The 12872-nt window shown below is 32.8% G+C and overlaps 1 protein-coding gene across 5 annotated transcripts in view; it reads left to right on the forward strand.

Annotated features, from left to right (window-relative positions):
• PTBP2 (polypyrimidine tract binding protein 2) overlaps positions 1 to 12607 on the forward strand; it is a 67182-nt gene extending 54575 nt beyond the window's left edge. For 2 of the 5 annotated variants that reach the window (XM_002915125.4, XM_034653961.1), the window contains exons 9-14: positions 2604 to 2758; positions 4207 to 4240; positions 4658 to 4750; positions 10544 to 10760; positions 10863 to 10940; positions 11111 to 12607. In XM_002915125.4, coding sequence (XP_002915171.1) covers positions 2604 to 2758; positions 4207 to 4240; positions 4658 to 4750; positions 10544 to 10760; positions 10863 to 10940; positions 11111 to 11243 — 710 coding nt within the window. In that variant the 3' untranslated portion in view covers positions 11244 to 12607. The remainder of the gene's footprint in view (positions 1 to 2603; positions 2759 to 4206; positions 4241 to 4657; positions 4751 to 10543; positions 10761 to 10862; positions 10941 to 11110) is intronic. The other 3 variants (XM_011219581.3, XM_011219582.3, XM_011219583.3) reach the window with 3 other exon arrangements.
• Positions 12608 to 12872: the final 265 nt, after the last annotated feature.

A 12872-nucleotide genomic window follows, 5' to 3' on the forward strand; every position in this document is an offset into this window, starting at 1 on the left:
GAGTCTTAAGGATACTTTGTACCAGTTTCTAAAAAGTGGGGTCTATTAGATGATTGTTATTGGTAGAAGGAATTAGCTGTTTTTTCTACCACTATTTGCTTTCTCTATAAAAATTTGGCTCCACTGTCAGAATGCCTAGATCTTTTGGGGGTAATTCCTGTGATAGTAATAAATATTTAGAAAATTATTAGTTTAAAAGGAGTTGCTTAGGTGCCACCTTAACTATTACAATTCGTTTCATATATATTGTAAGAAAAACACATGAAATACTCCGGCTTAGAATGAAATTGTCTCAGTGCCTGGAACGAAAAGGTTGTCTGATGCATATGGATACTAATCATTAGCCATTTCTTGAATATGTATTAAGTGCCTACATCATTCTTAGCCCTTGTGAGTTAATCCTCACATTATCCCTAAATGAAGTTATTCTTACTGTCCCCCTCTTCATAGATTTAGAAATTGGGACACAAAAAGATTAGCAGTTTGCTCAGATTCCCATAATTAGTGAGTGGCTGAGATTGGCATTCTGGCAGTCTGGCTCCAAAGTTCATGCTCCTAACCAACAATTGAATAAAATATACTATAGATTAGCTGGGCCTTTTAGCCTGTCTTCTTTTCCCCTATGGAGTTAATAATAGAACAATGTCATACATCTAGGCAATACGTAAGTCCTATAATTTTAATTTCCCCCCATATACTAATTCCCCCCCCCCATATACTAAGGTGTTTTCTGTTGCCAAGAAAGATTGTTTTTTTGTTGCCAAGTTCATTCAGTGTTTAACCTGGTTATTATATGATTCCAAAACCAAAAGTATTGTTCATATGCCCCTTCAAAATTGAGTCCAAAATAGAGATATATATATAACATGCAAACCAAAATATAGTAAACTGAATTTATATTTTTATGTTTTCACAAAATGTACACTAAACTTAAAAACCAAAATCTTAATTTTAGCAAAGCCCTAATCTTTAATATCCCATTATAAGACTGCATTATAGCAAAGAAAATTATGGTCATAAAATCAGACTGAATAATTCATCTACTGCAGGCACATTTACAAGTCATAATCCAACAAACATTTTAGAAATATTTCCTAGATGAAAAAATAAATAATAAATACATAAAATGGGTGAGTGGATGGAACAAGATTGGCCATGAGTGCTATGAGTTAATACTGGTTACACCAGTGTGATGGGTATGTGGGGTTTGTTATTCTAGTCTTTTTTTTTTTTTTTTTAAATGTTGGATATTTTCCATAACAAGAGTAAAATCTAAAAAAGAAAATGGAGAAATAAAAAGGGAATCTGGGAAAGTGGGCAAAAAGCACTAAAGCTCATCCTCAGAAAGATTGAAAAAATATTAGTCCACTGTTGTACTGCTCAGAAGAGATAAAAAGAAATTGGAGAGAAAAAATTTGTAAGTCAGAAACTGAAGAGATTAAGAATTTTGAATCTTAACCCTTCAGACCGTCAATGAAATCATAGTTTCTATAAAGTAAAAAAAGAAAAAAAAACCAAACTTGGCCAAAATACTAGATCTGAAACCAAAGGCAACAGCACATCCTTGTCACATACACAAGAAGGCTGGTGGAAAGAGAAAAGAAGAAATAAAACATGAACTTACCGGAGAACAGTACTAAGGGCCATTTCTATCCAGGTATGTCATAAATTAACTGTGTAGGTTGGATGTTTCATTTTTCATGGAAGGAGAAAAATATAATTCATTAGTGAACTAGTATTTATTGAGATATAAACTGGTATGTAAGAATTGAAGGGAGGGAGGGATTTTGAGTTTATTCTTAATTGTAATGTGGATAGAAGATGATGCGACAAAAGAGAATTCTCATGAATAAATGACTGGCATATCTTAAAGATGATAGAACAGTAAGACTGGAAAACAGAACAGTAGAAATAAGGAAATGTTAAAACTGGTAGGCAAAAGATAGGAAAAGATTGAAAGAAAGCTTGCATGTTAACAGTGACATTTTCTCAATCTTTCTATTGGGGAAATGTTGTATTTGAGGGATTTGTTGTGTTCATTATATCTACTTGAGTGTGAAATTAAGGCAAATAAACTTGGTAAGTTTTTCTTTAGGTCATTTGAATGAATTAATTAAATAATGATGTTCCGGGTGATATGTCTCCAAGAACAGAAGAACTTACTATATTGTTTCATAAGCTGTTATGAGTTTATGAAGAAGATAGCACTTGTATAACAATGTGTTGAGTTATTGTTGAAGATGATATTTTAGATGTGCCTTCTTGCTGTAAACCATGGAAGTGAATTTTTCAAGTTTCTGACTTAGAAAATATATTCTTTATGCTTTGTTTGCTTTTCCATAGGAAATGGAATATTGTATATTTAATTTTTTAGCATACTACAGGTATGTACCTTAGCCCTAATATTTAATGATTTCATTGAAACCAGTTAATTTTCTCTAATTACTACATTATGAGCAAGCCATTTTTCTAAATGTTACAAAAATTAACTTTCAGGAACCATTCGGAATGGTCAGCCCTAAGCCATGCAGCCATCGTGCTTAAATTGGTTTTTGTAAACGACTTGTGTGTGTTTCGTAAAATATGCTTTATTTTAAAATTAGGGCTTCCTGTTGCAGCTGTTCCAGGAGCTCTGAGTCCTTTGGCTATTCCAAATGCTGCTGCAGCAGCTGCTGCAGCTGCTGCTGGCCGAGTGGGTATGCCTGGAGTCTCAGCTGGTGGCAATACAGTCCTTTTGGTTAGCAATTTAAATGAAGAGGTTAGTAAAATAATTTTCTAATGTTGATTCTTTAACTCCATTTCATTTGTGAAAGTTTCTCATGTTTATTTCATTTTGCACTTGCCTTTCTTTTTATGTACATTCATTAGTCAAAGTATTTTCTGTATGTTTCTACTTCTGAATAAAATCTATGTACTTGTTTAGGTAATATTTCCTTAGTCATATCTCTTTATATTTATATATATATATATATAATTATTATTTTAGCCTAACTACCTATTTTTCCTAAGAAAAATATGGTGAAGTACTATAGTATGGCTTTTTTCTTTTTGTTGTTCTCAAAGGCAAATGTGATCTAATTTGCAGATTTAACTGTAAAACAATTTTGTTCTTGCCTTTTCTAATTATTTGCTTGTTCATTTCATGCTTATGTGTCATTGCATTTTTTTAAATCTTATTTTATGTGAACTACTCTAATACATTTTTCTTTGAAGGTTCTTCCAAAGATCTTGACGAGGCACTCTTCCAGTCTTTCTTAGTAATTTTTTCTTTGCAGTTATTAGTCATTGTCTTCTAAAAATATTTTTCAACTTTATCCCCCCCTTGTTGAATAAAATTTATTGCTGAGTTATTTTCTTTAGTTGTACATTTTATGTCTGGTATATTTTATTTTGATTGCTATGAAAGCTGGTATGAAATGTGGGAAGCTCGATGTATCAGTTTACAATGTCTAATTTAAATATTTCATTTTTAATTGGCCTCTGTTAATACGAACATTAAGCTTATTTTATCATTTAATACTATTGTCATTCACAGTTCTGCATGCTAAAATGTTTGAATCAGAGTGCCTTTGTTTTTTTTTTAAGAATTTTGCCTGCATTTCATAACCAGCCATGCTTATGCAGTTAAAGTTCAAAGTTTAAAATTCCTGTGCATGCTTTCCTTCCCTATGTTGAGATGAAATGCTGTAATTTACTCTTTGATATAGATGTACTTTACCCATATTTGTCTTGGATGACTACATTTTACTCAGTTTTTCTTGTACAGTACATAAACCAACCATTTTCTGACCAAATTCCTGCATTTCCTATGTACTGACCTATATTTTATTTTTTTTTTGTTCCCCAATTCCTTATTTTTTTCTTCTGCATTGCTGTTTCCCTTCCCCATTTCATCCTTTTCCCCTGTGTGTTCACCTTCCCTTTCCTTGTCTTTTCCCAAATGCCCATTCCCTTCCCTGTCTTATCCTTTATTTTCCTTGTCCTTGTCTTCATTCCCTGTCTCCATTCCCTATGTTCATGCTTCTGTGCTTGAACAAATGTTCCTCGGACCAACTTGCCCCAATTAACCGCCTTGAACCATGATCCATGACCACCTCACCATTCTGCGGGAACCACCCTTCGTTATGGATGATCTGTTCATCTCCGCTCTTCCTCGACTCTTCTCTCTTCTTGTCTTACGCTGCTTGCTCTTCTCTCCTTCTAAAGATGGTTACGCCCCAAAGTCTGTTTACCCTCTTCGGTATGTTATTGTTAGCACTATACTTTTATTATTGATTTGATTTTTGTTTCACCTTAATTCTTATTTGTAGCTAGCACTTTGGCTTAAAGTTGAATAGTAAATCTTTTGCTATTTTTCTTTGCTATTTAAAACTCTCCATAGACACAAAATTTGTTTTAATGCATGCTGATTTATTTTGCATGGTCTTTAATTTAATATCATTCACATAGCTTTGAGGGTTTATCAAAAATTATTCTTTTCAAAATTCACTGTTCAAAATCTTGATCTTCTTTATTCATTTGTGAGAATGATGAGTTTGAATGAGTGATCATGTTGATGTCTGAATGTTTCATTAATATGTCAGAAAGATAATCTTCAGCTGACTTGCATGTAAAATTAATTCCATTTTTGGATTACCTCTCTGTGGCTCCAAAAAAGGTGTTTATGGAGATGTGCAGCGTGTGAAGATTTTGTACAATAAGAAAGACAGTGCTCTGATACAGATGGCCGATGGAAACCAATCACAACTTGGTAAGATTAAGCTATGTGTTATCTATACATCTTTAAGTCTGAATCTGTTAATAAAAACAAGCCCCTTTATGGCAGTAAGAAACCATTTTTTTTTATAGCTGGGCTCAAAATGTCATGTTAATTGTCATATTTTAATGTATTTATACATGATGAACATGTTTGTATATTCTGCTGTCCTCTTACCTAGCCTCAAGTACAATCTAATGGAAAAAGGTTTGGGCTCCAAAATGGCAGTAACAGTTTCACAGAATAATGATAGCATTTATATTAAAGATCCTTAGTATATTTCTTTCCTGGTTACTCTTTACAATAGAAGTTAACTGTTCATTTGGTCCATGGAATCCTGGTTTTAATTATTCTAAGTATTTGTCTAAACTTAGTAATGGAAAGAATCACATGGAAAATGTATTTTAGAGGTACCAGGTTTCTACAAAATGAAAAACTTGTGACACATACACCATTGTTAATCCCTTTGGAATCTTAAAATGTACTTGAGTCAAATTACACATATATTCTTTCTTAGGTAAATATTTTAATGTACCATTTGACTTTAGATACGAAGTCAGATCACATAAATTTGGAATACAACTGCATATTCACAATGTGGTAAGACTGTAAATATCATGTTCTTAGCTTATAATTCTGTTCATTGAGATTAACGGATGATGATGCCTCATATTGGTTGTTTCCACGTTGTTAATTCTGAAATTCGTTATTTTTGATGTAAGGGCTGTGTATTTTTGCTGTTAACACTCAGTGAAACTCAAACTTGAACAGTGTGATATATTTGGCCTTTGGTAGCAGATAGAAGTAAGTTTGAATTTCATTGTTTCTTACCAGCTATCATGGTAGCTCAGACAATATATGAAACTACACATCTGGCTCTCCACTTTTTAAAATGGAGATATCCATCTTCAAAGAAAGATTTATAAAAGTGTTAATCATGTCCTAGATGCCTACCTTCTGCTTTATATACTTCTATACTCTGGTAGGGGTAGTCATGGCCATTGTTTTTATGTACATTGTAAATAGCATTTTAGAAAGCATTAAAGCTTTCTCAAATGTTTCATTTTTTTTCTCATCACACACAGTGTGAGCTGTGGGTGGCATTACCCTTCATGGTTGAGAAGTACCTGAGGTAGAATGTAACCAAACTCTTCTGGATATTTTTTATATAAGGACTATTTTAAATAAGTCGCATTTTAATTTTTATTATAGTCCTATTAGTTTCCTTGGGCTGCTAAAACAAAGTACCGCAGACTGCATGCCTTAAAAAAACAAATTTACTTTCTCAGGTGCCAGCAGATTCAGTTTCTGATAAGGGCTTTTTTCCTGACTTGCAGATGGGTAACTTCTCCGTGTGTCCTTCCTTGGACTTTCGTCTGAGTTCTCTGGGTTTCTCTTCCCCTTATAAGGACACTAGTCTAATTGGATGAGGGCCTCATCCGCATGACCTCATTTAACCTTCATTATCTCTTTATAAAAGTCCCGGTCTTTAGATGGTCATATTGTAGGATTAGAGCTTCAGTATATGACTTTTGGGAGAATACAGTATTCGGTGCATAATAGTATTTACATTTGTAAATCTTTTATGCCTGCTTTTTATAAGATCTTTTTTAATAAAGCTTTGACATGATTTATAGTTTTTAAACTATAATAGTAAATAATTTATTTTTCATTGCTAGATTTTGCTTTTTTGAAGTAGATGACCATAAAAATATGTACTCACACCATTAATGCCTTTAATATTGAAAAAGAATTTTTAAAATTTAATATGCTTTATTTCTGGGCACTGTTCTTTTGTTTTTCATAGGACTGTTTGGAAATACTCATTGTTTCATGATACAGGTAGTTTTTTTTATGCTTAGGCAGTGGTATGGGGGAAATAACAGAATTAAGAGATCATAGTGTTTAAATGTGAATTAGATTGTTGCAAACCTCAGAGGCCATGTTAAATCATTTGAGACCACAGTTTTAAAATTTGCAAACATTAAGATTTTTTTTAAATGAAGATTCTACCATGTAGTGTTCTCTTAAATTGGATGTTTTAAGAATAATTTGTGTATATTATCTTTAAATGAACTTTAACAGAAGTTTAACAAAATACCAAAGAGTAGTAGTTCCTTCATGTTAAACTGGTTTTTATTTATTATATAGCTGTCATCTCAAAAGTAAACTTAGTTCTTCTTAACAGATCTTTATCTACTTAATTATATCTATCAAAGTGTGCTGTGAGTGGAAATCCTGTAACACTGTTACGATATTTGAATAATTTTTAAGTATGTGTATATATTGGCTTCCACAGTAGAACTACCCTATTCTGAATAGTGAAGAATTCTCAGTCACACTTTGAGGTTTTGCTGGTCTCCCAAAAGAGATTTCAAGAGATCCCCTCCTTCCGTCAAGGAGGGAGATAGCAAATTTTATGGAGTATAATGAGGAAACAATAAATTTAAAAATGATAGAATCTAAATCCCTATGTAGCAATAATAACAACAACAAATGTAAAGGAGTAAATGCATCAGTGAAAAGACAGGTTGTCAGATCTGAGTTTTTAAAAGTTTGTAACAAGAAACATATAAAGCACAAGATGTGGAAAGGTTAAAAGTAAAAGGGATATAAAAAAGATAAATTTAGCTCACCAGGAAGATAAAAGTTTTATATGTGTGCATACCCCTAATGAAACAGCCTCAAAATATGTAAATCATAAATGAATAGAACTAGAGGGAGACTTGAGCAAATCTTCTCTTATAGGGAGAAATTTCAACACACCTTTCTGAATTATGTCAGACAGACAAAAAGAGTATCAACAAAGATACAAATGGTAGGACACAATTACCTTAACGAATTGCACATATATAGAATTACACATTTAACACATTAAGTACATGTGGGAACATTTATGAAAGCTGGCTTCAATAAAGCAAAGAGTAAGTATCCTTATAGACCCTATTCTCTGACTGTTGCACAATTTAAGAGTTAATAACAAAAAGATACATTTAGAATTTCCCAGTCTCTCATGGATCAAGCAAGTTACTTTAATAATTTAGAATACTTAAAACTAAAATGATAATGAAAGTACTATACAAAGTAGATATGTGTAGTACAGTGAAAGTGGTGTTTTGACATGTTAACTTTATGAATGTTGGTATAAACCTAAGAAAAGGAGATGATAATAATAAAGACAAGACTAGAAATCATTGGTATAGAAGACAGTTGAGAGAGAAAAAAGCTAGAAGCTGGGTCTTTGGATAGATTAATAAAATAGACAAGTGGATGTTGAGATTCATTTTTTAAATGAATGAGAGGCAACACAAATAATACTTTGAATTATAAAGGGGATAATTGTTGATATAGCTCCAGTTCCACATTTTATAAACTCCTCCTGTGTAAATTACTTTTTATCATCTTTGACTTTCTGTTATTCATTAATATCTTCTTCAGAGGTTAAGGGAAAAGTAAAAAATTGTATTCAACCAAAACTTGCCATTTACACTGTGAAACATTGGCCTTTTCCTCTTTTATCATTGATTGCTTTGCCCATTTACACCATATTTCTTATAACCGATTTCAAGATAGAGTCCTGTTATTTATACTTGACTCATCTTAAATTAGCAATTCAAATAATCCCCTGCATTTTGTTTAATCATTACATGTGCCGCAGTTTTTGACTTTTTTTGTTTTTTAAACCGTGATACTCGACCCCTCATCTTCACCCTCATCCACTTGAGATTACTTCAGATTCTTTTGTCAAGTCAGCTGACTAGGATACCTCTCATTACCTGACTACTTCCGGAGTTAGCTCTTTGGTTATTTTGCTTTGTTTTAATACCATTTCTCTATCATCCATCTCCTCTTGGTACAGGTACTATGCCTAGGACTTTTCTTATTTCCGCTTTTCAGTATATCAAAACTCAGCTATTTGTGCGGTCATAACTTTTCAAAGCTGAACTAAGGTAGCTTTCTTTATAACAGCCTTAGTCTACTTCTTTACATCACTGTATTCCCCAGATTCATTTCTTATAACACATTTGTATGAGCTAATCATAAGCAATAGAATGATAGAACTTTAAAAATGTTTCGTAATTCAAGTAAGTTTATTATAATAATGTATGTACCATCTCTGAATAATTGATTTTATAAGTGAAAATTTAGAAGTATATGTGAAATGCAGTGGAACTAGTGAGAAAGAATTCAGGACTAAGATGATTTTTTTCTTTTAGTCTCAGTTAAAAATCTAAGAAAAATACATTACAAATACATTAACACTACAGTAAAAACAGTCGGGAAGAGTAAACTTGTTTTTAAAAATTAGGGAAGCTGTAAGTGAAAAAAGAACATACTTTTGATTCTTTTCTGAATGGTACCTTATACTTTCATAGCATTTTCCTTTTCAGGCCTATTTTATATTTAAGTGGTTTATATTCTATACAAGTAAGTATGACAGGATGCACAGATTTAATAAATTCTGTGTATCTCCAGTGTCAGACTGTGTGCTGCAGTATACTAATCAAATTAAAACATTTTGAGAGTAGGGATTTTGTTCTCATTTCCCTGCTCTTCCACATTGCCTTTATCTCTCTGCTGTTAATACTCTAATACTTTGAGTAGTCAAATCAGACCTTCAGTTTAAAGTATATATGACTTATGAAATGGTCTTAAGTTGTTGTGACTAGTGAGTAAAACATAGAGAACGGTTCTGTAATCTCAGATCAGTTCATTTAGCTTAAAAATAACCCAACTGCTACTTCAAGAAGTAGTCATGTAATGTTCTGTGTTTAAGCACTGTACTTTGTGCTGGAGTAAAGACCGTGGTTCCTGCCTTCATGTACTTTGCAGTCGGAAAGAGAATTTAGATAAAATAAATTGTGATGAATTTTAAAAGAAGTAAAGTGAGGTTCTGAACCTTTCCAGAGGATGAAGGAAAGGCCTTTTCAGAGAAGAACGATGAGAAAGGCTAGGAAAGATAACGAACGAGTTAGGAAATTATTATAGCTAGAACAGCATGCACACAGGGCTAAAGGTAAGAAAAACTAACATGTCAAGGAGATAGGTTTTATATAGCTGGAGCTTAAAGTGCAAGGAAGTACGGTACTAAAACACCCTAAGTTCCATGAGGGGTAGGAAGGTTCTTGTCTTACACTTACCGGCACTAACAAAGTAGTAGGTGTTGTCATACATCATCAAGAAATACTTCCAAGAGGCTGGGGAGATTTCATTCTTTAACATGGCATATACTTTTCCTAGTCTGGCCTCAAGGATTTTAAGCAGATAATGACATCAGATTTGCAGTTTATAGAGTTCATCCAGCTGCTGTGTGTAATAGATGGAGAAAAGTAGAAAAAAAGGCAACAGGAAGATAAATTAGGAGACTGGGTTATGCAGATCAAAACATTGTGACAGTGAAAAGTGGAGAATGGAGAGATGAATTGAGGGATAATTAGGAAGAAAAGTATTCTAGGACTTGGCAGGTTGTGGGGCAGAAGGGGGAAAAAGTTACAGATGAGTACTAAGTTCCTTTCTGCAGCAACTAAGTGTTTGACTTAGCAGGATTGGCAAGGAAGAGAGAGATTCATAATCAGGATTTTCATCCTGTGAAAGAAACTGGCTTTTTTGCCAGAATGCTTGTCTATTGCAAATAAATTTAAATCGTCTTGTCACCAGTGACTGTTGTAAACTTACGATTTATTTAAAAATCATAGAATTCGGTTATTTCTGTTCTAAAAGAAGAATTCTTTTTGCTTTGGACTTTGTTAATACTGTTTTTTAATAGGCATTTTTTTCTTTTTACAGCCATGAACCATCTTAATGGACAGAAAATGTATGGCAAAATTATTCGTGTTACTCTGTCTAAACATCAGACTGTACAACTACCTCGAGAGGGACTTGATGATCAAGGGCTAACAAAGGATTTTGGTAATTCTCCATTGCATCGTTTTAAGAAACCTGGATCCAAAAATTTTCAGAACATTTTTCCTCCTTCTGCAACCCTTCACCTATCCAATATCCCGTAAGTATGAAAGTTGGAGTTTTTTAAGGATATACATTTTAAGAATACAACATAAAATTTATCATTAATCTTTACTTTTTTTTTCCCATCCAATTTTCCTAGTCCTTCAGTAGCAGAAGAGGATCTACGAACACTGTTTGCTAACACTGGGGGCACTGTGAAAGCATTTAAGTTTTTTCAGTAAGCAAGCTTTCTTGTCTTTAAATTAGTGACTTCATAGAAGTTAAAAGTTGTCTTCATAGTTTTTATCCTTTTTGTTTATGGAAATTGATTCTGGAATGGGTAAAAATTCAAGTATTTAAGCCCTTCCTAATTTTTATGAAGTATCTAATTTCATAATTTTGTTTCAGAAGAGATCACAAAATGGCTCTTCTTCAGATGGCAACAGTGGAAGAAGCTATCCAGGCCTTGATTGATCTTCATAATTACAACCTTGGTGAAAACCATCATCTGAGAGTGTCTTTCTCCAAGTCAACAATTTAAAAAGGGGGAGGTGAAGAATAAGGGTGTATCACATTGTTTGGTGTCATCACCTATATGACTGTTCAGAAAAGTGGGGACCAGAGTTTGATTTTTTGTTGTTTCCTTTTTTTTTTTCCCATGCTGTTATCATTCCTTGGTTATCAAATGAAATGGTATACATAAAGGCAGAGTCGTTAACTGCTATATTTCATCTGTTCTATTGGGAGGCCATTTTTATTGTCTGTTTATAATTTTAGTTTAATTATACTTTCCCTTTTCAACTTAGTTGACATACGTGCCTTAAAAAGGAAAACTAGTGTTGCTATTGTGCATTTACTAGGAAAAAGGAATTGGTTGTCTAGGGCACATTGTTATATGGGAATTACAATATGTTTAGGCAGGGGTGTGTAAAAAGGTTAAGTTTTTGTTTCTCCTGCTTGGAACTTATTTTGAATTATTGGCTTGTCACATTTCTTTCTATTTAATCAAATAAGATACATGATACTGAAAGAATTAAAGCAGCATATTTTAGTTTTTACTACCTTAGGCTTTATTGCTTTAAAAAAACATTGGCCTTTTGTATCTCACAATTCTGGTCTAGATTCAGTTATGAATGTAGGCATTAGTTAAAATTAACAAGATGCAGAGTATTAATTTCTTAAGACAACAAAGTGATTTCTGTAAGTTTGAGCCCTATGTGGAAAGCATTGTGGAATCTTAACCTTTTTGTACACACTCTTGTGGGACGTATCATATAAATGTCAGCACTAAGTAATGTCTTGTTTGTGGCTGAATATTTTTCGTAGATGTTTTTGAAGTTGACATGACTTACGTGCATTTAAATATATATTGCCATCCTTAGTTTGTAATTAAGATTTGGAATATGGTTGTGGATTTCTGAGCATGTGCAGACTGGTCTAGCTAGTTCAGGAACTGGTGCATGTATTTTTCAAAGATAAAGAAAGTGTACTGCGAAAATTTGCAGGAAGATTAATTTTGTGGCAGTTTTCTAAAACTGACAACCAGGTGGGACCAAAGTTTATGTGCCTTTAGTCTTAATTTACCTTGCATTGTAATATTCAGTTTTAATAAATCTTCAAAATATTTTGTATTTAGGAATAGATCTGACTTTAATAAAAACATGGCTCAGAATCTACAGGTCAAATTAATTTGAACAGTTCTTGTCAATCTGAATTGTTGATTCTGTTTAAATGACCAATACTTTTTGAAATTGATGTACTTAGTTTCAAGATTCATAGATTCTGTTATCTATGTAGACAGAATGGTCATGTATATTTTCTATTAGTTGAGTTTTTACATCTTTAGAAATGTAAAATTCAGTATAGTTTGAAAGTGGCACAATTAAAAATTAATTTTCTAACAAAGTTGGGAGGTTTGATGGTTGTTTAATTTCCTTTTGTGTGTACTCTGCTTACCTCTGTAGCATGCTCAATAAACACTTCTGTAGCTCTGTATTCACCTTTTCTGTCTTTCTCTGCTGCCTTTTCTCTCTCCTCTTCTTTGTTTTTCACTCCACTGTGCTTCTGAATTCATGTTTATTCTCTGCCAGGGTGGGAAAGGAGTAATAATATTACAATTCTATGGCTTTATACCATAAATAAATCTAGATGCTATGAAAATATACCAGCT

The sequence above is a fragment of the Ailuropoda melanoleuca genome, chromosome 2, assembly GCF_002007445.2.
Source record: "Ailuropoda melanoleuca isolate Jingjing chromosome 2, ASM200744v2, whole genome shotgun sequence".
Lineage (NCBI taxonomy): Eukaryota > Metazoa > Chordata > Mammalia > Carnivora > Ursidae > Ailuropoda > Ailuropoda melanoleuca.